General features: G+C 38.7%; 1 protein-coding gene across 1 annotated transcript in view; it reads left to right on the forward strand.

The window, feature by feature from the left end:
* Positions 1-22,490, forward strand: part of BANK1 (B cell scaffold protein with ankyrin repeats 1) — a 1,951,135-nt gene that overhangs the window by 82,805 nt on the left and 1,845,840 nt on the right. Inside the window, exon 4 of the mRNA XM_044063440.1 lies at positions 6,139-6,281. Coding sequence (XP_043919375.1) covers positions 6,139-6,281 — 143 coding nt within the window. The remainder of the gene's footprint in view (positions 1-6,138; positions 6,282-22,490) is intronic.

Here is a 22,490-nt window from a genome sequence, read left to right on the forward strand (position 1 = left end):
GCAAAATGCAACTAATCTATGGTAAACATATGGAGGGGTCTGTGTAATGCTCAAACTAAAACACAGTTGTTGTTATGAGACAACAGCACATAAATATTCTGTTTAAAGAATACAGCCTTCAGATAATACGTCCATGGGAATCATCCTAACTGGTATTTTGTCCCAGATACAGGACTGCAGGAATGGAGGTTGGGGGTGCACTGATAATTCACAGGAGTAAAACTGCTCACTAGTCTTCTGTTCTTGAACAGTCATGGTAGGAAAGCATTAAAGCAGAGACATTTAGTGCTAAGTGATAACAAAAGCTTCCTTGAAAGTCCCATTTCTCAGAAAAAGATAATGGGTGATTCAAACTATGGAGAGTACAACGTTTTATGGTGAGCATTCAGCCATGAGCTCTGACATAAACATATGAGGGTGTTTTACTTTACTGCTATAGTGCATCAGTATGCAATTAATTAACTGCACACATAGCACGACTGGTATAATAAACTCAATGTCATCAAGAGGCTAGAACTAGTTCAGCTGTGTGGCAGATCAACACCAATATGTTAAATATAGTTGTGGACGAAGGGGACTATGTAATACAAGTAACTACAACTACTAAGCCCCAGTGCTTTATGCTAATGTGGCTTCTTTGTCTTAGAATACAACAACCTGCAAGAACTGTACAGCTAGACAGATCCCATCTGTTGTTAACATCTGTGCTTGCAGTCTATCAATCCTATTCAGGACTGGTAAATGTATAAATGGATTTGCTAGGTACAACCCACATTTATATTGATGCCTTTGGAATTGCAAAGAAAAGGTATAGACAATGTATTTATTTTGTGTATGTGAGACACAGGCTGTATAACTTTATAAGGGCCTCAGGATTGATGTCTTAAAGCTGAACATGCTGTTTACTACAGCACCGATTACACTACAGCCACATTGTATATTACATCTTCTCACAGACCTGGATATACACCTTATTGCAGTCCTGGATATGACTGCATCCAACGCAGGCTACTTTCAATACAATGAGTTTGGATAGAGACAACATTTAATACTTTGTGTTGAGCATCTTGGTTGGCTTCACACACTCATGGTTATAAATAACATGTCATATTACTTCATATAGATAACTATAGCTAGAAAGATAGATATAGATGTAGATATGCATACTGCTGAATGATGTTTTATTAAAACAATGGCAAAAGTGGAATATAGTGGGCACAGTTGCAGAGACTGCAGACAGATAAAAAGATTTGCCACATTACAAAGTTACCAACATGTGTGCCTGCTGCATAAGACTCTGCTTTTAATCTAACTGCTTTGTAATTTTCTACAGCTCACAGGTTTAACCAGCACCCAGTATGGCTGTGGATGGCCAGGCACACTGATTCTTTCATAGGCCAACTTTCTTTTATGTAGCAGAGTAAGATACGGCCAACAGACAGGAGGTTTATTTTAATCCAAGATTGCTTGTTTGTTGTTTCTATAAAGGATATTACATTTTTCAACTGTGGACTGCTTACTATTTTATTACTTTGTAGTACATATTTTAAAGTTCGATTTTTATTAGTGAACTAGGTGCATAACATATTTCAAGGAGAGAACTTCACACCCTCCACACTGCAAAGTTTCTTTTGGTTTATCTAGTAGCTTTTGTTATTGTAATGTAGCTTAAAACTCCTTCTCTGAAATAACCTCCAAGGAAACAAAAAAGCTTTTAGAAATGCTAAACTCTGCTTTAGCGAAATTCAGTATCCTACACTGTACCTTCCTCAGAAAATCAGCTGAATTAATTCCTAAACCGCTTATTCCCATTTTTGATCCCCTACTTACACCAGGTATTGTACCTCCTTCTTTCAGGCATCCCATTATCATCCCTCTTCCAAGGGTACCTCTCTCAGAGACTTCTGTTCCCATCTCAACTCTCTACATTATTACAAACATATCTGAGAAAATTACTTTGTAAGCAATAGCCACCAACAGGGATTTTGCAGTACCTTTAGCAACTACACTGCCCTATATTCTACAAACAATGATATTTATTTTAACTGGAATGATGGACATATTGGAGCAAGTGTCTGTTTATATATCTTGGGTCTTTGAGACTCATCATCCCTAAAATAGTGTTGCAAAAATCTCAAAAGGCATAACTTTGATGGCAACATTATATGGTCTAAAACGATCTTTCTGAAAGAAATGTGGCCATATTTTAGACAACAATTAAAAAAAAAAACAGAATGTGCTTCTGCATAACTGATATTCTGACAACCAGAATGCTTTTAAGCATCCTAACAGCCTTGCACCACTACAGAGGAAAATAATAAACTCTAATATTGCCCCTTTGCTTACTAATCAGAGTAAACATCTATGCAAAATAGAGACAAGACATGGAAAGGGTGGCAGAAACATAAGCAATACAAAACCTATATCTCATTAAAGAACTTCATAATCTTACCAAAAAGTGATCCAGTCCTGATAAGAAGCAACACTATTCTGATTTACAAAATAACCATAGATCTAACCCTGACGATTGTGGACATTCTTTCAACAAATTTTACACCCAGGAACTAGCAATGTCCTTAACCCTTTATAACTCTCCCTTAGAAACAGCCACCAAGTTTAACTTAAACTTCATTGACAGTACAGTTGTCCTCACTCCTGACTCCCCTGACTAATATAGTTTCATAGGTTCATAGGCTGGTACTAGGCTATTGGTCCTAGGGCCTATACAAGCCTTGCCATAACAATTCCCTGGTTATTTATTTCCACAGTATTTATTTCCCTGGGCCCCTGTCTAGCAGGACTACTGACGTGATCCCAGGGGTGAACTTCCTATGTCCCATCCAATCATCAAGGTTCCTTTTGAAGAGGGCAAAAGAGGCACTATGCTTGAGATGTATGGGCAGTCTATTCCAGAGTCTGGGGAGTCACTGGGTCAGGAACCTATCCCTCCAGCATGTTTTGTTCATTGTGATGACAAAGGTTTTGATCCCTGGAGCATGTGTCTCTGAGGGATTGGGATTTCTTTAAGTGTAGCATGTCCAACAGCTCTGGGTTTGACATGGCCTTGTATGTTAAGCAGAGATCGCTTCTGAGTAGACGATATGTGACATAGTATAGGTGGAGTTTTTTTTAGATGGTCAGCATAGGGCATCTGCTTTAGGCCTGTGATTCTTTTAGTGAGGTATTTCTGTGGCCTTTCCAGTTGTTGCAGATGTCTTGAGAGGTACATACCAAATGGGGCATTGTATTCTATAATGGGTCTAATGAAGGATGAGTACAGTGGGACAATGACCTCCTTTTTTCTGGATGAAAAGCCCTTAGTGATGAGGTGTGTCACATAGAAGGATTTCCTGACTGTTGTGGCGATGTGGTTATCGAAGGTGAGACCATCTATCTACTACCTATCTACATCTGTGCACTAAAACCATCATACTCAAACCAGTTGCCACCTCCTTTATAAAAAAAAATATTATCCAAACTTGAGCCCTGCTTACCCTGTGCAGATAACCTTTCCTGCAGAATACCTGAACATTGTTAGTAATTGAGCAAAAAAAAAAAAAAAAAAATGGACATTCCTTCTATTGTCACACCAACCAGGTGGTCAGATGCACAACTCACCTTTCCTCCCTCCTGCCCAGCCATTTAGTTCCTGTTTCTGTGCCTGCCTCTGACTGTCATCCCTTTTATTACAAAAAAAAAAAAAAAACAATTAAATGAATAAAAATTTTTATTAGAAACTGTAGCAAACTGCTTGGTACAAATGTAGCATACACTTGCTACAGTTTATAACCACTTTGAATGGAGTGCTACAGTACTCAGATTTTAGTGGGAAAAATGTTTTTTTTTTCCTAACTTTTAAACTGTAGCAAACTATTTGCTACAATGTAGCAAGCAGTTGCTACACTTTAGACCACACACAGAGTGCTACAGTCCTCAGGTTTGGAGGCAAATAAATACAATACCTGCTTTTAAAATCCTTAATTGCATTAGATACCGAGATCAGCTGACTGTGCCGCCCAGCAATTTGTCCCCAGAGCAGTTGCTCCTCTCACCACACCCTAGCTATTCTACTGTGCTAATGTCATTGCATATCAGTCTCCATCTTTATAAACAGGTCTGTACAGGACTCCAATATTCATGCCATCTGGAAAAAGAATATCACCCATCTTCACAAAGGTAGCACTTCTAGCAAGATATCTAATTTTAGACCCATTACCATCTTATCTATTCCCTCAAAAATATTAGAAAAATGTGTCTCTAGACAACTACTCCAGCATCTCTTAAAGGAGCAATTACTAACCAATACTCAACATGGTTTTAGACCTGCACATAGCACAACAACTGCCATCATAACTTTTACAGATAACATGAATTAAGCCACTTTCAGTGATAAATTTGTATGCCTCTTATTCCTAGATTTAACAAAACTTTTTGAAACTGTGTCTCATAAAAAAACTCCTAATATAATTGTCCACAATGGATATCTCACAGTCTACTCTTCAGTGATTTAATAAGTAATTGTCAGAATGATACCAGGCAATCAAATGAATTCTACGCTTTCCCCCTAACTACCCATCATTACAGATGTACCACAAGGTTCCATCTTTGGTCCTCTTCTATTCAATATCTTTATAAACAAGCTTCGTATGTCTATACAAGAAACATCCCTTGTACAGTATGCCGACAATTCCACCCTAATCTGCCTCTCAGAGAATTTAGAAAATTTAGAAAAGATTACACAACATGGCTTTAATTCTATTAAAAACTGACTTTGTAACCACCAAATTCTTCTTAATAAAAGGAAATCAAACTCCTTTTATTTTTTCCCAACTCATTTACACATAAGAAAAACAACTTTAAGATCAAATCCCTAAACAATACACCAAATGAAATAATGCCCCATACAAAACTGTTGGGAATTACAATGGATGACAACCTCAAATATGACCTCCACATACACAGCAATATAAAAAGCAAACACACAAAAAACAAGAAATGCTATATAGAGCAAAAGAAACCTCTTTATTGTATGGTTCTTCCATCTTGACTGACCTGCACTAAAAGCTATAAGTAGGTTAGAATTATCTCAACTAAACAATACCCAATTTTAACAGACAAAAGTATATCTAATCCTGCTTTCTGCCTAGCTATAAGTACCATTCTTCACCACTACCTTCCAAATCATCACCTTTGATCTTTTGACAGAAAAATTACTTGACATCTTAAGCCTTGCAAAAACTGTGGTCAAGGTCTATACTCAACTGTGTAGCAAAACTCTGGAAAACAATGCCTGCACCAATCAGAGCAATACATAACATTCATTTATTTAAGCTGCAACTAAACTATTTGCTCTCTGACTCCTGGCTTTGTATCTGTTGCTGTTCTGGTTAAAATGTCAGCTCCTTCGCCTCTAATACCTGTATACATCCTATCTCTCTCCTTTTTCTTGCTTTTTATTTCTCTTTCTCTTAATCCTGCTGTTACTATTTCTCCTCCCTCCCATATCTGCTTCACTTATTACCTGTAACACTTTCTCTCACCTCTCTTCTTCTCTTCCTTCTTGTCCACTGTTTGAATTTAATTATCTGACATTTGTTTCAAGACTAATAAAATCTCGCAGTTATGACAAGTCAACACATTTCACTACCATGTGACATTGGGTTTATCTTGTTTTAAGGGTGGTATATCTGTATTATTATACATGTTATATGTGTTTTAATATTTGTATTCATTTATGTAGTTACAGGATATTGTGATATGATATCAGTTTTTACTTGTGTATATGTATTTTCTGTTCTTTTACCTGTGGAGCTTTTCTTCCTGGGCCTCTGCTGAAAATGGATAAAACTATCCACTCAGATGCTCCAGGTAAACAATTGTCAATGAATAAATAAAAAAGAAAGAACTTGTTTAATCAAATAACATATATTTAGTGCAAGATTGTAAAAATAGTGCTGTGATACTTTCATTACAGTTTTGAATCATTTGTGAATGTCGTCAGTTCAGGTTTACATATGTGTTCTCTTTCCCCTAATTTGCTGTTTGAAAAAAAAGCTACTTGTAGGATTTGCACTTTTAACATTGTTTGTGGTTGTTTAGTGCTCTGTAATGACCACATTCCTTCTTCCCTCCTTCAAGATTTTGCAGCTGGAATTGTAAATGTTAAAGTCTACTCAGAAGGCATTATGAAATACACAACAGATATTGAATATTACACAGCAATGGGGGAAATTGTGCGCCTTCTTAACAAAGTAACTGATCCAATTGCTTTTATGTGCCAGGTACGTTCTGTTCTTAGTGTAATTTGTAATTAATTTAAAGTACTGCTGAATATTGTTTCTTTTTCTACAACAGCTTATACACTTTAAATGAGCAACTGTGCAGTAAAAGCAATTAAAGATGCAGTCTTATTAGCTGTGTATCCTTAAGTAAGAGAAAGCTGTTTGAGCTTGTTTATGGCTATATCTGCCAAATAGAACTCTCGGTTCAGCAAATAGTGAGAGTCAATTAATTATAATGACTTCCATGAGTATATACTTTTTTCTGGGCCTTCACTAAAAGAAAGTTATGTCCAGATGGGCTTTCCCAGGTATCAAATATAAGGAAAAAATAAATAAATGATCAATTGGTGCAGTTAACTTGCAATCTGTATGCAAATATATTGCAAGGACAACATAATTTAAAATAATGGGGCAGTTTCAAGAAAGAAGAGTCAGCAAATGTTTAGTGTGCACAGCCAGTTTTACCATATCAATCATTTCCCACTGAAAATATATTTTTTTGAAAATATTTCATAAAATAAGGTAGTGGAAAATGTCCTCCATTTATTTGAGATCTGCTTTGAATTTACTCTGAATTAGGTTGCATATCAATGTTTAATGGACTGTTGATTAAATGTAGTTTTATATATGGATTTATGCAGTCATGTCAAGTAAAGAGAAATTCTGGTGTTATGGAACAAAACTGCTGTTTCATACCCAACATGGGCAGCAGCTATGCAATGGTTTATCAGATGCTGACATGGGAGTGACCAATCCATGGCAAAGTTCTGCTAAGTGTTTACATATCTGGCAGATTACTGTTCTGTTTAGAAATCACTACCATGTTTCAGTATATGGCACTGGAGTTAAGGAAGGTAAATTAAATAGAAGCAACCACAACAGGAAAATATGTGTTTGCATCTATGTGTGTGTGTGTGTGTGTGTGTGTGTGTGTGTGTGTGTGTGTGTGTGTGTGTGTGAGAGAGAGAGAGAGAGAGAGAGACAGACAGAGACAGAGAGACAGAGAGAGAGAGTTTGCAGTTCTTCCCTTCGTCTGTATAGGTTTTCACCAGGTGCATTACTTTCAGTTCTCACTTCAGACAAAGTTGGAAGTGAACTGGCAAATTTCAAACTTCCTATACGCATGCAGTCTATGTGTGGGTGAGTGTGTATGCATGCTGTAAATGACTGGCATCCCATCCAGAATAGTTTCTTATATTTTACACACAATGATTGTTCAGATAGGGCCTGGCTCCCCTCTGAGTCTGAGGTAGATAGAGCAATTACATGTAAATTAATGACATTCAGAGTCGAGACACATTGTAAGTGTGTTCATTTGACCTGAAAAGACAAGAGTGTATCTTGAGTGATGCACTGTACATTCTTCTCTGCCCTCATGCCTCTGTTCAGAAGATATTGAAAGGAACTTTAATATTACATTACATTGCTGTTCATCTAAAGGGTTACTATGTCCTTCATTTAATTGTTCAGGGATGTAACTAAACCTTTAGCATTTAAAAGAAGCAATAAGCATAAATAGTAATGAAATACAAATTTACATTTATAACAAAAAGCTTAACAATCAAAATTAATACTTGCAAACTTCCTTACCTGTTTCACTAAAAATATATTACTGGAGAGAAATTTATGCAAACATGCAGTACTTGGAAATGTGTATGAAATGTATATCAATTCATATTTGACAACTGAATTTTAGGTCTCAATCATTAAAAGCATTGGGGTTCATCTACAACCTGGTAACATTAGCTTGAAACACATACCCAACTTTAAGGTAACAATATGGAACAGAATATCCCCATGTGATAAACAAAACATCCATTTTCTATTGATTTTTTTAACATTTATGCTTATAACTCTGCATTATATATTGCTACCATGGCTAAGAAGTTTTGTACTTATCACTCCATAGTTTTGATTTTCTCTTGGACTTGGGTTGTAACTGAAAACTTTACAGTATAGTGTGGTGCTGGTAACAGAACAGAGACAGATAGATAGATAGATAGATAGATAGATAGATAGATAGATAGATAGATAGATAGATAGATAGATAGATAGACATCAGACACATTGCTAAATGCCTAGACACAATATGTCATTTTTATGATTAAGCAATGCACTGAGCTTGTGGAGGAATCAAATATTACTGGAATAGCTTATTTCCTTACTTAGTTTTACTTTAATGAATGTATTGAAAAGAATTTATGCATGATATTTATTCATCACATATTTTGAATGGACATGTTCATCTTGTTTAAGGTCTTTTTCAATTCATTTTTTTCCCATGCAACGATACTCGCTAAATGCTTTACTGGATTTCAAAGCTGGTAAAACACATCATGTTTATTTCTTTTGTAACATATAGTACATAGAGTAGATAAAATTCCATGTACTACAAAGAGGAATGATTGGCTCTGTCTGAACATAATCCATTATTATGTGTTCTTGACATGGATGCCGAGACTCACCTCTCAAGCTTTGCTTTCAAGATGAATTTCCTGGCATCCATGTCTGGAGCACATAATAACATGTTTATGATCGTTGACCCTATCATTACTCTATATGCTATAAATAGCATCTAGTGTCACAGGACACTATGATGAAGAATGATGATGATGATCCTATCATAAGACAAGCACAAAATGAAGTTTGTTCTGTCTATCTACTATTTGTCCTTTGCTCTGATGTGGAAAACCTTTCCTTTGAGTTTGATAATGACCACTTGTATCTTTTAGGACATAAGCATATCTTGCTGCAGGTAGAATAACCCATTAGTCTAAGGATATTGGCTCACTGATTACTTTTGGCTAAAATACTTATCAGAAGGGAGATAACATACAGTGTAGCAACCCTAAAGAGATCAAGGAAGTGTTCCTGTATGCCAGCTAACAAAAGGACAACATCATATCAACAGTATTCCCCACTTCCCCAAAGCAGTAGGGTATCACAGTCAAGTCTTATCTCACACTCTCAGAGCTAAAGAACACGATAAAGGAAGATGTACTCAAAAGCTGCTTATGTAGGTTTTGTGTAGGTAAGCTGTCTTACTATGTAATCTAACAAGGCTGAAATATATCTGTGAAAAGAATTAAACATTTATTATGATAAAGTGACAGTAAAATGCTAATAAAAAAGTGAAAAAAAAAACATTCCGTAAAATAATTAATAAATAAATAATAAATAAATACTAAAAAAGATTGAAAATCAGCTGTACTACATATGTAACTTTAATGTAAAAATAACATCCAGTAAGTGCTTTGGTCTTGCTATAAGACTTCTTCAGACTAAATGCATATAGCAAAAAAAAAAAAAAAAACAGCACTTATACACATGACTTCATTGAAAATTTATGTTTAATTCTCTGACATTTTAAAAACACTTTAAACTTCTCTTTATAGTTGAGTCCTGGACAGTCACAGGCATCTAGTTTCACTTGTTAGCAATACTTCCTACAGTCTAATTCATCTTCTACATCAAATCTATTGCAAAATAATGACCTTGATCTGGAGCAATACACTTTAATGAAATCTTACATCCACAGCTAGAATAATGTTTGCTAAGCACATTACTATTATCCCCCACTGTAATAGAATATATACATTCATAGATTCTATGGTATAATTATCTAGTTGTCCTACCAACATAAAAGGCAGGACAAGATGCGCAAAAAATAAATAGACCACAAATCTTGATTTACAAGTAAAGTATCCAGGAATCCTGATTTTTATACCATCGATAGTTACTTCAGCTGAACCAATATATAAATTCTGGCAATAATTGCAATTAAAGCATTTAAACATTCCTACTTTATTGTGCTTCTTATTCCCATAAAAATTTAACCTAGATTGGCTAAATTCCTTAAAATTTCTTCCCCTTTTATTGAGAAACATAGGTTCTTCTCCAACTCAGGAAAAGTACTGAGGATTCTCAAGTTATCTTTGATTATATTCTTAATGGATTTTTCATCTAAAGTATTCTTCACTTACATACACATGCTGAAGCTCATCATCTTCTTTCGGCTGTTCCCATTAGGGGTCGCCACAGTGGATCATCTGTTTCCATTTCTTCCTGTCCTCTGCATCTTGCTCTGTCACACCAACCACCTGCATGTCCTCTCTCACTACATCCATAAACCTTATCTTAGGCCTTCCTCTTTTCCTGTTACCTGGCAGCTTCATCCTTAGCATCTTTTTCCCAATATACTCTGCATCCCTCCTCAGTACATGTCCAAACCAACGTAATCTTGCCTCTCTGGCGTTGTCTCCAAACCTTCCAACCTGGGCTGACCCTCTAATATACTTATTCCTAATCCTGTCCACCCTCGTTACACCCAGGGCAAATCTTAACATCTTTAACTCTGCCACATCCAGCTCTATTTCCTGCCTTTTTGTCAGTGCCACTGTCTCCAACCCATATGACATAGCTGGTCTCACTACCCTCTTATAGACCTTCCCTTTCACTCTTACTGGTACTCATCTGTAACAAATCACTCCTGACACTTTTCTCCCCCCACTCCATCCTGCCTGTACTCTTTTCTTCACCTCTCTTCCACACTCACCATTACTCTGAACTGTTGATCCCAAGTGCTTAAACTCATCCATCTTCACCAACTCTACTCCCTGCATCCTCACCATTCCTCTGTCCTCCCTCTCATTCACACACATATATTCTGTCTTGGTCCTACTGATCTTCATTCCTCTGCTCTCTAGAGCATATCTCCATCTCTCCAAGGTCTCCTCCACCTGTTCCCTACTCTCACTACAGATCACAATGTCATCTGCAAACATCATAGTCCATGGGGACTCCTGTCTGATCTCGTCTGTCAACCTGTCCATCACCATTGCAAATAAGAATGGGCTCAGAGCTGATCTTTGATGTAATCCCACCTCCACCTTAAATGCATCCATCACTCCCACTGCAGACCTCACCACTGTCACACTACCCTCGTACATATCCTGTACCATTCTTACATACTTCGCTGACACTCCCGACTTCCTCATACAATACCACAACTCCTCTCTAGGCACCCTGTCATATGCTTTCTCTAAGTCTACAAAAACACAATGCAACTCCTTCTGACCTTGTCTGTACTTCTCCATCAACACTCTCAGAGCAAACATCACATCTGTAGTGCTCTTTCCTTGCATCAAACCATACTGCTGATCACTAATCATCACGTCCCTTCTTAACCTAACTTCCATTACTCTTTCCCATAACTTCATGCTGTTATTGATCAATTTAATCTCTCTGTAGTTACTACAGCTCTGCACATCACCCTTATTCTTAAAAATCGGTACCAAAACACTTTTTATCTATTCCTCAGGCATCCTCTCACTTTCCAAGATTTCATTAAACAATCTGGTTATAAACTCCACTGCCATTTCACCTTAACATATCCATGCTTCCACAGGTATGTCATCTGGACTAACAGCCTTTCCATTCTTCATCCTCTTCATAGCTATCGTTACTTCCTCCTTGCTAATCCATTTCACTTCATGATTCACTATCCCCACATCATCCAACCTTCTCTCCCTCTCATTCTCTTCATTCATCAACCTCTCAAAGTACTCTTTCCATCTGCTCAACACACTCTCCTCGCTTGTGAGTATGTTTCCCTCATTAACCTTTATCACCTTTACCCGCTGCACATCCTCCTTAGTGTCCAACCTTTCATACAATTCTTCATATGCCTTATCCTTAGCCTTCACCACCTCTCTCTTTGCCATGCACCTCATTTCCTTGTACTCCTGTCTACTTCTTTCATCTCTCTGACAATCCCACTTCTTCTTTGCCAACCGCTTTCTCTGTATACTCTCCTGTACTTCCTCATTCCACCAGCATGTCTCCTTGTCATCCTTCCTCTGTCCAGATGTCATACCAAGCATCTTTCTAGCCATCAACCATACTAGCTCTGTTGTAGTTACCCAGCTATTTGGTAACTCTTCACGGCCATCCAGTGCCTGTCTTAACTCTTCCCTGAACTCCACCTCACAATTACCCTTTTTCAGTTTCCACCATTTGATCCTTGGTGCTGCCCTTACACTCCTCCTCCTCTTCTTGATCAACAACGTCTTCCTACAAACCACCATCTTATGCTGCCTAATTACACTTTCCCTGGTCACCACTTTACAGCCCCCAGTCTCCTTCAAACTGGCCCTCCTACATAAGATATAACCCACCTGTGTGCATCTTCCTCCACTCTTGTATGTCACCCTATGCTCCTCCCTCTTGTTAAAAGATGCATTCACCACAGCCATGTCCATCCTTTTCGCAAAATCCACAACCTTCTGCATTCCTTTACTTAACACCATACCTACCCATCACTTCCTCATCCCCTCTGTTCCCTTCACCAACATGCCCATTGAAATCTGTTCCAATAACAACTCTCTCACCCTTTGGTACAGTCATCACCACTTCATCCAACTTACTCCAAATTGTTCTTTCTCATCCATCACACACCCAACTTGTGGAGCATATGCACTAACAACATTCATTACACCATCAGTTTCCATCTTCTTAAACATCACTTTATCCAACACTCTTTTCACCTCCAAAACACTCTTAGCATACTGTTCCTTCAGGATAACTTCTACGCCATTTCTCCTCCCATCCACACCATGATAAAACAATTTGAACCCACCTCTGATACACCTAGCCTTACTCCCCTTCCATCTGGTCTCTTGCACACACAATATACCAACCTTCCTTCTGTCCATCATATCAGCTAGCTCTCTCACTATACCAGTCATACTGCCAACATTCAAAGTTCCGACCCTCACTATCACAGTCCTAGCCTTTCTCCTCTCTTCCTGCTTTTGGCCATTCCTTCCCCTCCTCTCCTCCTTTGGCCAACATTAGCTCAATTTCCACCAGCACCCTGTTGGCTAACAGTACTGGTGGCGGTCATTGTTAACCCGGGCCTCGACCGATCCGGTATGTAAATATTTACTGCTGTCCGCATGAATGATTTGGTGAAATTTTACGCCAGATGCCCTTCCTGATGCAACCCTTCTCATTCATCCGGGCTTGGGACCAACACAAAGAAATGCACTGGCTTGTGCATACACATGCTGAAGTTACTATTATTAAATGTCTTATTATTTGCACATCTTAAACTTTCCTTCCTTATATTTGTAACTTCATCAAATCTTTGTTTGACCACCTTGTCTGGATACTGTCTGGTTAGAAATCTATAACATAAAGCTCTTCCTTCATTCATAAAATCATTATCATTTCAGTTAACCTATTAATTCTCATGAATTGCCCTTTAATAATATTATTCCTCATTCTACTCGAATTCATACTATCATACCTAAAATAAGCATTGTTTTGTACTTCCTTCTTTAATATTTTGGTTTCAAAGTTGTTATTCTGTTTTGAAACCACTACTTCTAAAAAAATGAAACTATTGATATCACACTTGGATGTAAACTTCAGACAGGTGCTAACATTATTGACATATTCTAAAAAAAGAGTCATAAATATTGATTTCTCCTCTCCAAATAAAAAAATATCACCAATAAAGTGCTTATAAAAAATATTATTGAAAAAAAAAACATTATTAAAAATAAATTCTCTTTCCCATGCACTCATAAACACATTTGCATATCTATGGGCTGTAGGAGTCCCATGGCTACATAACTACAACTTACTCCTTTTTGCAGATTGAAAAATACCCTGCTTGCCCTTTAACTGGTGATGGTAATGATTTGTGGACATGTTGAGTTGAAGAGTGAGTACAGTAAACATATGCTGATTTAAATTTGGTGGCTTTTGCAGTTGCCCGCCCCACTGTAGATTTGATCTGGGACACTCCCCCATCCCATCTCTTTACCACAGTCTACCTAATAAACTCTTTCTGCACTTGCTTTTAGTCCTTTTTAATTTAATTGCATTTCTAAACTGTGTTTGGTCTAATATTGATGCATACTCAAGTGTGCTAGCTTGCACTGCATGTGAATTGTTTTTTACTACTGCTTTTGCTACTTTTCTGTAAAAAAAAAAAAAAAAAAAAACTGTAAGTCTGTTTCTTACCTTTCCTGTAACTAGTGTTCCAGATACAGATTTGCTGTACCCAGGACTGTATGTAAGCCTCTGAGTCCCCCAAGCCTTTCTGTGTTGGAGGGAAGCCTTCTAGCTTATCAGTGGGAGTGGTAAGCACTAGGTAACCTGTCTACCACATAAGTAGTGGTTCTGGCCCAGAATTTGTAGTTATTGACCATTTGGGCAATCTCTTCCATCTCTCTCAACTTTCTGATTTGAAAGCCTGTATTTGCACTTGTTTCTGTCCTGTAACTCATCTAGTGCAGATACATATTCTTAGTTTTAGCACTTAAATTTGCTTGTTCATGCTCAGCACTTGTTCAGAACTTGTAAGCACTAAATAAGCTACTAATTACTATAGCACTATCTTCCTCATTACCTAGAGGAAAACAGTTTTTGTACTTACTTTTCTCACTTGCTTAGAGAAAAACAGCTCTTGTACTCACTTTCCTCACTTATCTAGAGGAAAAACCCTGCAACTCTCTTTTTGCGTGGTCTTGTGCACAGAGCAGTGTTGGGCAGCGCCAGTTAGCTGGAGTATACTATTCCTGGCCCCACAAAGTCTGCACTGTAAATTTTCCCTTAGAAATAGGCAAGCCTCAACTCAAGTGCTTCAGATCAGCTGCTCTTATTGCAGCACTTGCAAAACAGAAATCAGCACTTGTCCTAATCTCCTAGACAGCACTATTATTCTCCAAATTTCCTAGACAGCAATATTATAATGTAGCATAAGACCCTCGATCGTCCGCAGGATTTAAGTTCAATTTACTCTTCAAAGCATGTCCAGAGGTCAGCTTCAGGTGTACTCTCCAGTTCATCTGGTGGAACTGGGCATCCTGAGGCAGTGTCACAACTGCCTCATGTATACAGACAACCCTCTCCTCTTACCTCTAGACACAAACACTTGTGAAAGATGCAAATACACAGTCAGACTGGAGGCTAAGCGCTCTCAACCCATTACTGTAACAGACAGTCAAGAGGATAAGGGACACACTTGCATCACACCACCTGTCACACATGAATCTACAAAACAAGCACCGGCAAAACATACGCATAAATACACAAAAACATATTCGGAGGCACTAGGTACCAATCTGAAAAAGAAAAAGTGCCCTCCAAAGCAGACAAGCAAGCAACCTGCACCCCCAAACACAAGCCAGAAAACACATAATTCACCTCAGCTGTGTGCCTCACAACAGCCCTTAAGGCAAAACACCATACCTAACATGCTAGTAATAGGAGACTCTATAGTAAGGCACACGGATGTTCCACTCACCAGGCTGAACAAGGAGAAGGTTACTGTCAGCTGCCTGTCGGGTGCTCGGATCCGCCACATTACACAGGCACTTGGGTCACTCCAGAACAAGTACAAGTATGACGCTGTCATTGTACATGTTGGTGTGAATGATCTAAGACGTACCTCCCTGGACTACATGAAAAGAGACATTGAGGAGCTCTCTGACCATGTAGCCCAAGCTGGTATGACCTGAACTTGAGTAGCATACTACCTTCACCTAGAATGATACCACAATACAAAGACAAAATGATCAATTTCAACAATTGGCTAAGCTTCTGGTGTCATTCTAAGGGGATCCAGTGTCTGTCTGCCTGGGATGACATGATAGACAAGCCTCACTGTTTTGCCAGAGATGGGTTGCACCTGTCACCCCTAGGTTTTCGAATACTGGCCAAGGCTCTTGCCATCCCCATAGTGCCTTTTTAGGCAAGGCTCAAAGGACAAACCAACCACCGTAACCAGCACAGGTAACCAAAACTAAGGGTAATGCTACTCAATGCCAGAAGTCTCAACCTCAAAATGCACACACTCGAGGCTCTCCTCAGCATGGAGAAAATCGATGTTTGTGCAGTGACGGAAACCTGGTTCAAGGCTCAAGAGAGCACCCCAGCACTGCCAGGTTACAATTCATATCATACCTTCCGGCCTCAGTTACCGGATCGCAGTACAAAGGGTGGAGGTTTATCCATATTCATCAAGGATACCCATATCTCCATTTTAGTAGCGCAGCATGATGCCCCAGAGATCATCCATGCGCAACTATCAGCAGGCAAAAACCACATTTCAAGACGTAGCCAGTTGTAGATCGCCCACCATGTTCCAAGATGCTCACTCTGCATTCCTTGAGACATTGGAAAATATAAAGGTCCTACCCAACACCATAATCTTGGGTGATTTCAACTACCCTGGTATAGACTGGGTGGACTACCAATGTTCCAACACCTATGCTCAGTGATTCATAGAATTTATAAATTCAAATGCCCTTGAACAACTAGTATGTTCCCCCACTAGAGGGACAACATATTGGATTTAATCATCACAAATATGGGTGCCCATTGTACCACACCCGTTATCACCCCTCCTTGGTCAGATCTGACCACAAACTGATAACCCTGGACATCCTCACTCCTCCACCTCCCCCAATCAAAGAAACCATAGTCAAAAACCTTTCCAAAGCAAACTTCAAACTACTTGCATCCGAAGTGGAAAGCTTCACTATTCCCTTGCAGAAGGATAATGATATCCAGGATGTGGAATCCTACACCAAGGCACTTTATATGCATCTTCAGGATTGCATGGACCATGCTATCCCAAATAAAACCAAGACTCCTTCCTCAAGCAAGAAGAAACCAGTCTGGTGGACCCGGCCATAAGCAAACTTTACAATAAAAGGAGGAGACTTATACAAAAAAAGGCCAAATCTCAAGTAGAAAAATCATCCCTGATCAGCATTAGTAAGAAATTGAGGGCCCTCATCAAGTCAACTAAAGCTAATTTTGAAAAGAAAGTTGCCAAGGATGCCAAGGATAACCATAAGGCCTTCTATGGTTACGTCAAAAACCTAAATGGCAAAACTCAGGTCTGTTCTGAGCTAGTACAAAATGGAACAAAATACACTGACCCTTCTGACATTGCCAACATCTTGGCTGACAGGTTCAGTGCAAATCCCCCCCACCACCACCTACAGGGCCTATTACCATTCTAGGGGATTGTGTAAGTCCAATTATTACCGATACATTGGTTAACAAGGCTCTATCTAAAGCTAAAAACACTGCCTCCATGAGACCAGATGGTGCCCCAGGCTGTGTCATATGCGAGCTCCAAAAGGAATTAACCCCGCATCTTAATACCCTGTTCAGTCTCAGCCTTTCCACAGGATATGTGCCCATAGAATGGCGCACGGCAATGGTGGTCCCGCTACACAAGGGTGGGGCCACAACTGACCCAACTACCGACCAATAAGCCTGACCAGTCTGATCTGTAAGGCTATGGAGCGAATCATTATGGAACTCATAAATGGGGAGATTGGGAACCTCCAGTCGCTGGACCCCACACAGTTCGGCTTTGTCAAGGGCAGATCATGCCTCCTGAACCTGGTAGATTTCTTTGAGACAGTTACTCAGGCTATATATAAGGGAAAGGAGGTACACAAGGCTTACCTTGACCTTGCTAAAGCATTTGACACCATTCTCCATTCAGGTATTATTGATAAGCCCACCAGCTTGGGCAAAAACCCTTATGTCACAAGATGGATCACAAACCTGCTCTCAGACAGATCCATAAAGTAAGAGTAGCGGGATCTATGTCCGAATTCAGACCAGTAACGAGTGGTGTGCCTCAGGGCTCTGTCCTGGGGCCCCTCCTGTTTGGCATATAGTTTTCAGAAGTACAGGCAAGCATGGAAGGGCTGTGGCTGACTAAGTTTGTGGACGACTGCAAACTGGGTGCTATAATAGAGTCTCCGGTCAACATGGAGATCCTCCAGAAGGGCCTAAATGAGAATGATGCATGGTGTCAAAGCCATGGTCTCATGCTAAATGCAAAAAAAGTGTAGTAATCCCCTTTGGAAAAAACAGAGTACCCGCAAACTACAACATAGGAGGTAATCCCCTGAAATCTGAAGAAGAAATAAGGGATCTAGGGACCCAAGTAGATAGTCAGCTTTCCTTTGATAACCATGTTGCCAAAGTGGTTAGAAAATCCTTCTATGTGACCCATCTGATCACGAAAGGGTTCGCATCAAGATCTAAGAATGTAATGGTGCCCCTCTACTCTTCCCCTCATCAGACCCATTATTGAGTACAATGCACCAATTGGAATGTGCCCAGCTAGACATCTCCAGCAACTGGAGAAACCACAAAGGTACCTAACCAAGAGGATTACTGGCCTCAAACAATTGTCCTATGCAGCACGATTAAAAAAGCTAAGACTGTTCTCTGTTGCATACCTCTTTCTCAGAGGCGATCTCTGTCTAACATACAGAGCCATGTCCAACCCAGAATCCCAGAATTGTTGAACATGCTCCATCTTAGCAAAACCAAATCTACACGCTCTAGGGATATAAACCTCAACACAACAATGAATAGAACATGCTGGAGGGATATATTCCCTTCTCAGAGACTTCCCTTACTATGGAACAGGGTCCCGATCTACATAAGACAAAGCCCCTCACTATCACTCTTCAAGAGGAACCTTGATGAGTGGATGGGTAACAGAAAGTTCACACCGGGGATCACACCAACAACACTACTAGATAGAGGCCAAGGATACTAGCTGCTAGTACAAGGGTCTAGGGAACTACTAAAGGGGCAGTGAATACCGCACAACATGGCTGGGCTAATATATACCTTTGGGCAGACAGCCCAGTACCAACCAATGAACCTATAACCTATAAGATTTGAATTGAATATGATGATCTTAAGTTTAGAAAGATAGTCAATCGGATTAATAAACTTGAGAATATCATTAAAGCTGACAGCAATATTGTTTATACTGTACTATTTGTTAACTGGTTATTTCTTGCATTGTACCACCCCTTTTTAGGGTTTTCTCATTGCATTTTGAAATTCTAACTCATTCTCTGATGAAGTCCTGACTATGAATAAAGGGATGAAAGTGCTAGATATCGGCTGTGATGTTTGCTTTTATCTCTAATGCCTGATTCTTCTTATTTATTTTTTATTTTATAGTGAAGTTATTTTGCATATATGTATATATGTATGTATATGTATATGTGTGGGTCTATTACGTTAGACCGACAGTCCATAACACCGACACCAACACCAACACCACAAGAACAAAACTGCAAAAACACGAAAGCTCACATGTCCGACAAACCACAATACCGACAGTTAACAAAACAAAACATTCACTGTTCCACACAACACACACACAACACAAGCACACCAACAATCTAAAAACCTACACTACACCTTACAAGCAACTATCTATGCACTAACCTTAACCCAAACCCTAAACCTAGGGTCCATCACTATCGCACACTTACCATACCTGCACCCTAACCCTAACTTACTTAATCTGCCCCTAACCCTCAAGTCCCTCACTATCACACATTTACCTTACCCGCACCCTAACTGTAACTCACTTAATCCGCCCTAACCCTCAAGCCCCTCACTATCGCACACTTTCCTTACCTGCACCCTAACCCTAACTCACTTAATCCGCCCCTAACCCTCAAGTCCCTCACTATCGCACACTTACCTTACCTGTACCATAACCCGAAGTCCCTCACTATCGCACACTTACCTTACATGCACCCTAACCCTAAATCCCTCACTATCGCACACAAACCTTACACGCACCCTAACCCTAAATCCCTCACTATCGCACACTTACCTAGTTGCACTGACACGTTTCCCATGTCTGTGTTTTCGCTGTCGGGATTCTGAGTTGTCAGTTATCTGCTCCATCGGTCTTCTGGCATCGGTGATGTCAGTGTTGCTCTTCCAAGCTTTTGTTCTAATGTGGGGAACCCATATGTGTGTGTATATATATATATATTTAGAGCGAATGAAACTGAAACTTTGAAACTCACTAAATTGACATTTCAATATAGTGAGCCAAATCCTCAGACATCTCAAAAATTGAAAACAAATTCAAAGAAATGCATGTGTGATTGTGTGTGTGTGTGTGTGTGTGTGTGTGTGTGTGTGTGTGTGTGTGTTTTCTCTGTCTCTCTCCATTGCTTTATATGTATGTGTATGTATGTATATATATATATATATATATATATATATATATATATATATATATATATATATATATTATATATATATATATATATATATATATATATATATACATACACACACACACACACACACACACACACACACACACACACACACACACACACACACACACACACACACACACACACACACACACATACACACACACACACAATTGGAACCAGTTACAAGTAAAAAAAAAATACCCAAAGATCTTTATGGCAGCATAAAGTTCATAATCCCTAAAAATCATCCAATTGTAAAACTACAAGACCTGCAGTCAAGTAATTCAGGAACACCAGATGCTGAAAAAGAACATCCAGAAATCAACAACTTATAACAGCTTTACTAGAATAAACAGACAAGAGTATTTGTAAGGAGCCACTAAGTAATTCATTGCAAAATGTTCCCAGGTTAGTATCAGAAGCATATAATTCTATACATGAGCCTTTACATCTTTTTCCTATACTTAACAAGTTACAGGGATAATAACAGATGAAAACAGTGCCTGCCCAAAGTGGAGTAGCTTTGAAGTTTCAAAAAAAAAAGAAAAAAAAAAATGGCATAGTTGCACTTTCATGAGTGTCGTGTGACTATTGGTGTTATGAGTGAAAAATAAAAGCTGGAGCCCCTTTAACTTCAGTGTGTTATACTATATAAGCCGATGATGCAGTCTTGAGGAGCCTTGGCCCTTTCTCTACTCTAAGACTAACTCCATGGAGTCAGTATAAATAACTTAGGGCAGAGTGTACATACTAAAACCCACAAAAATGCTACATAATACTCCAGCTAAATCGTGTGAACTTTCTAATGATTGTAACTTTCTAAAACCATAAATGTTTACAGGGATCAATTTAAAAACTGCATTTCATACAAATTTTAGTGCTTGACAACCAAACATATCGAGTAAAAAAAAATGCAAACTCATATAGTTTTATTTTTCAGCCATTTAGAACTTCAAAACTTATCTCAGATGGAAAATATAATCTCAGTGTCTGATGTAAGTGGTTTTCATTGTGGAAAAGAATGTCTTGAACTGGGTTGCAGATATTCAGCCTCTTGAGTTTTAACTCCCTGCTCCATAGCTAACTTCAGTACATTTTGAGATTTGAAATTACTTTTACTGAATTTGCAGTTGCCAGCCTACCTCTAGGGCATCAAACAATGAAGGAAACATCTATGGCATGCATTTCAGAGAGTTTCGTATCAGTGTCATTTAACTGAACCCAGCATAATTTAATGCACTACAGCTAAATCTAAAAAAAATAGAAAGCCATACAGACAAAGTCAAGAAAAACAGGCAGTTTTGCAAGGGGAAAGTAACTGTCCACCACTCCTTATTATATACATGTCCATGGTCACACAGCTTTGGAGAAAAAAGCAAACAGCTCATACATAGCAACCTTTCCATACACCACATTTATAGTACTCTACTACAATATAAAAATATATGTTATATTTATAGTAATAAATATATATAACTATAAATATTATATATGATATGGATATAGTGGTTAAGTTTGATATGACCTCACATTGACATGCTAATGCCGACACAGTAGAATCGCACAAGGTCGACATGCTTTTGTGCATGCTACAGAATTATTTCCTGGAGCAGGGAATGTTTAAAATGGTGTTTTTACAGGGGGGCAAGACCTCTGCACCCCCACACCCACAGCTAATTATATATACTAACTCTGAGATTGCAAAATCCCTGGGGAAGGTGCATATTGCCCTTTAAGGGGGACCACCCTTACTATCCACCTACTATGAGTGAAAAATGCACTGGTCAGTCTTAGCCACAATTGACTAAATTAATGTTGGTCATTCTATATCTATCTTTATATCTGTTTCTACTCTGTCTACTTAAAGTACCAATGAATAAGCTTCATGTTCCTAAGGACATATGGTACCATAACAAATATTCAGCAAAATAATTTGGATATAACAGAGATTTAGGCAAATGTCATCTTTGCTGTATGACACAGAAGCAATACCATTTCTCCATTACAATGGCAAGATTACTGGTTACTTTTACATTACCTGTCAAACAGGTTTCATCTCAGTATCCATGGTTGATAATCACTTTTCCATCATGAGAGTTCAAACTTGCTGTTTTTA

Source organism: Protopterus annectens, chromosome 2.part1, assembly GCF_019279795.1.
Source record: "Protopterus annectens isolate FY-2018-M chromosome 2.part1, PAN1.0, whole genome shotgun sequence".
Classification (NCBI taxonomy): Eukaryota; Metazoa; Chordata; order Ceratodontiformes; family Protopteridae; genus Protopterus; species Protopterus annectens.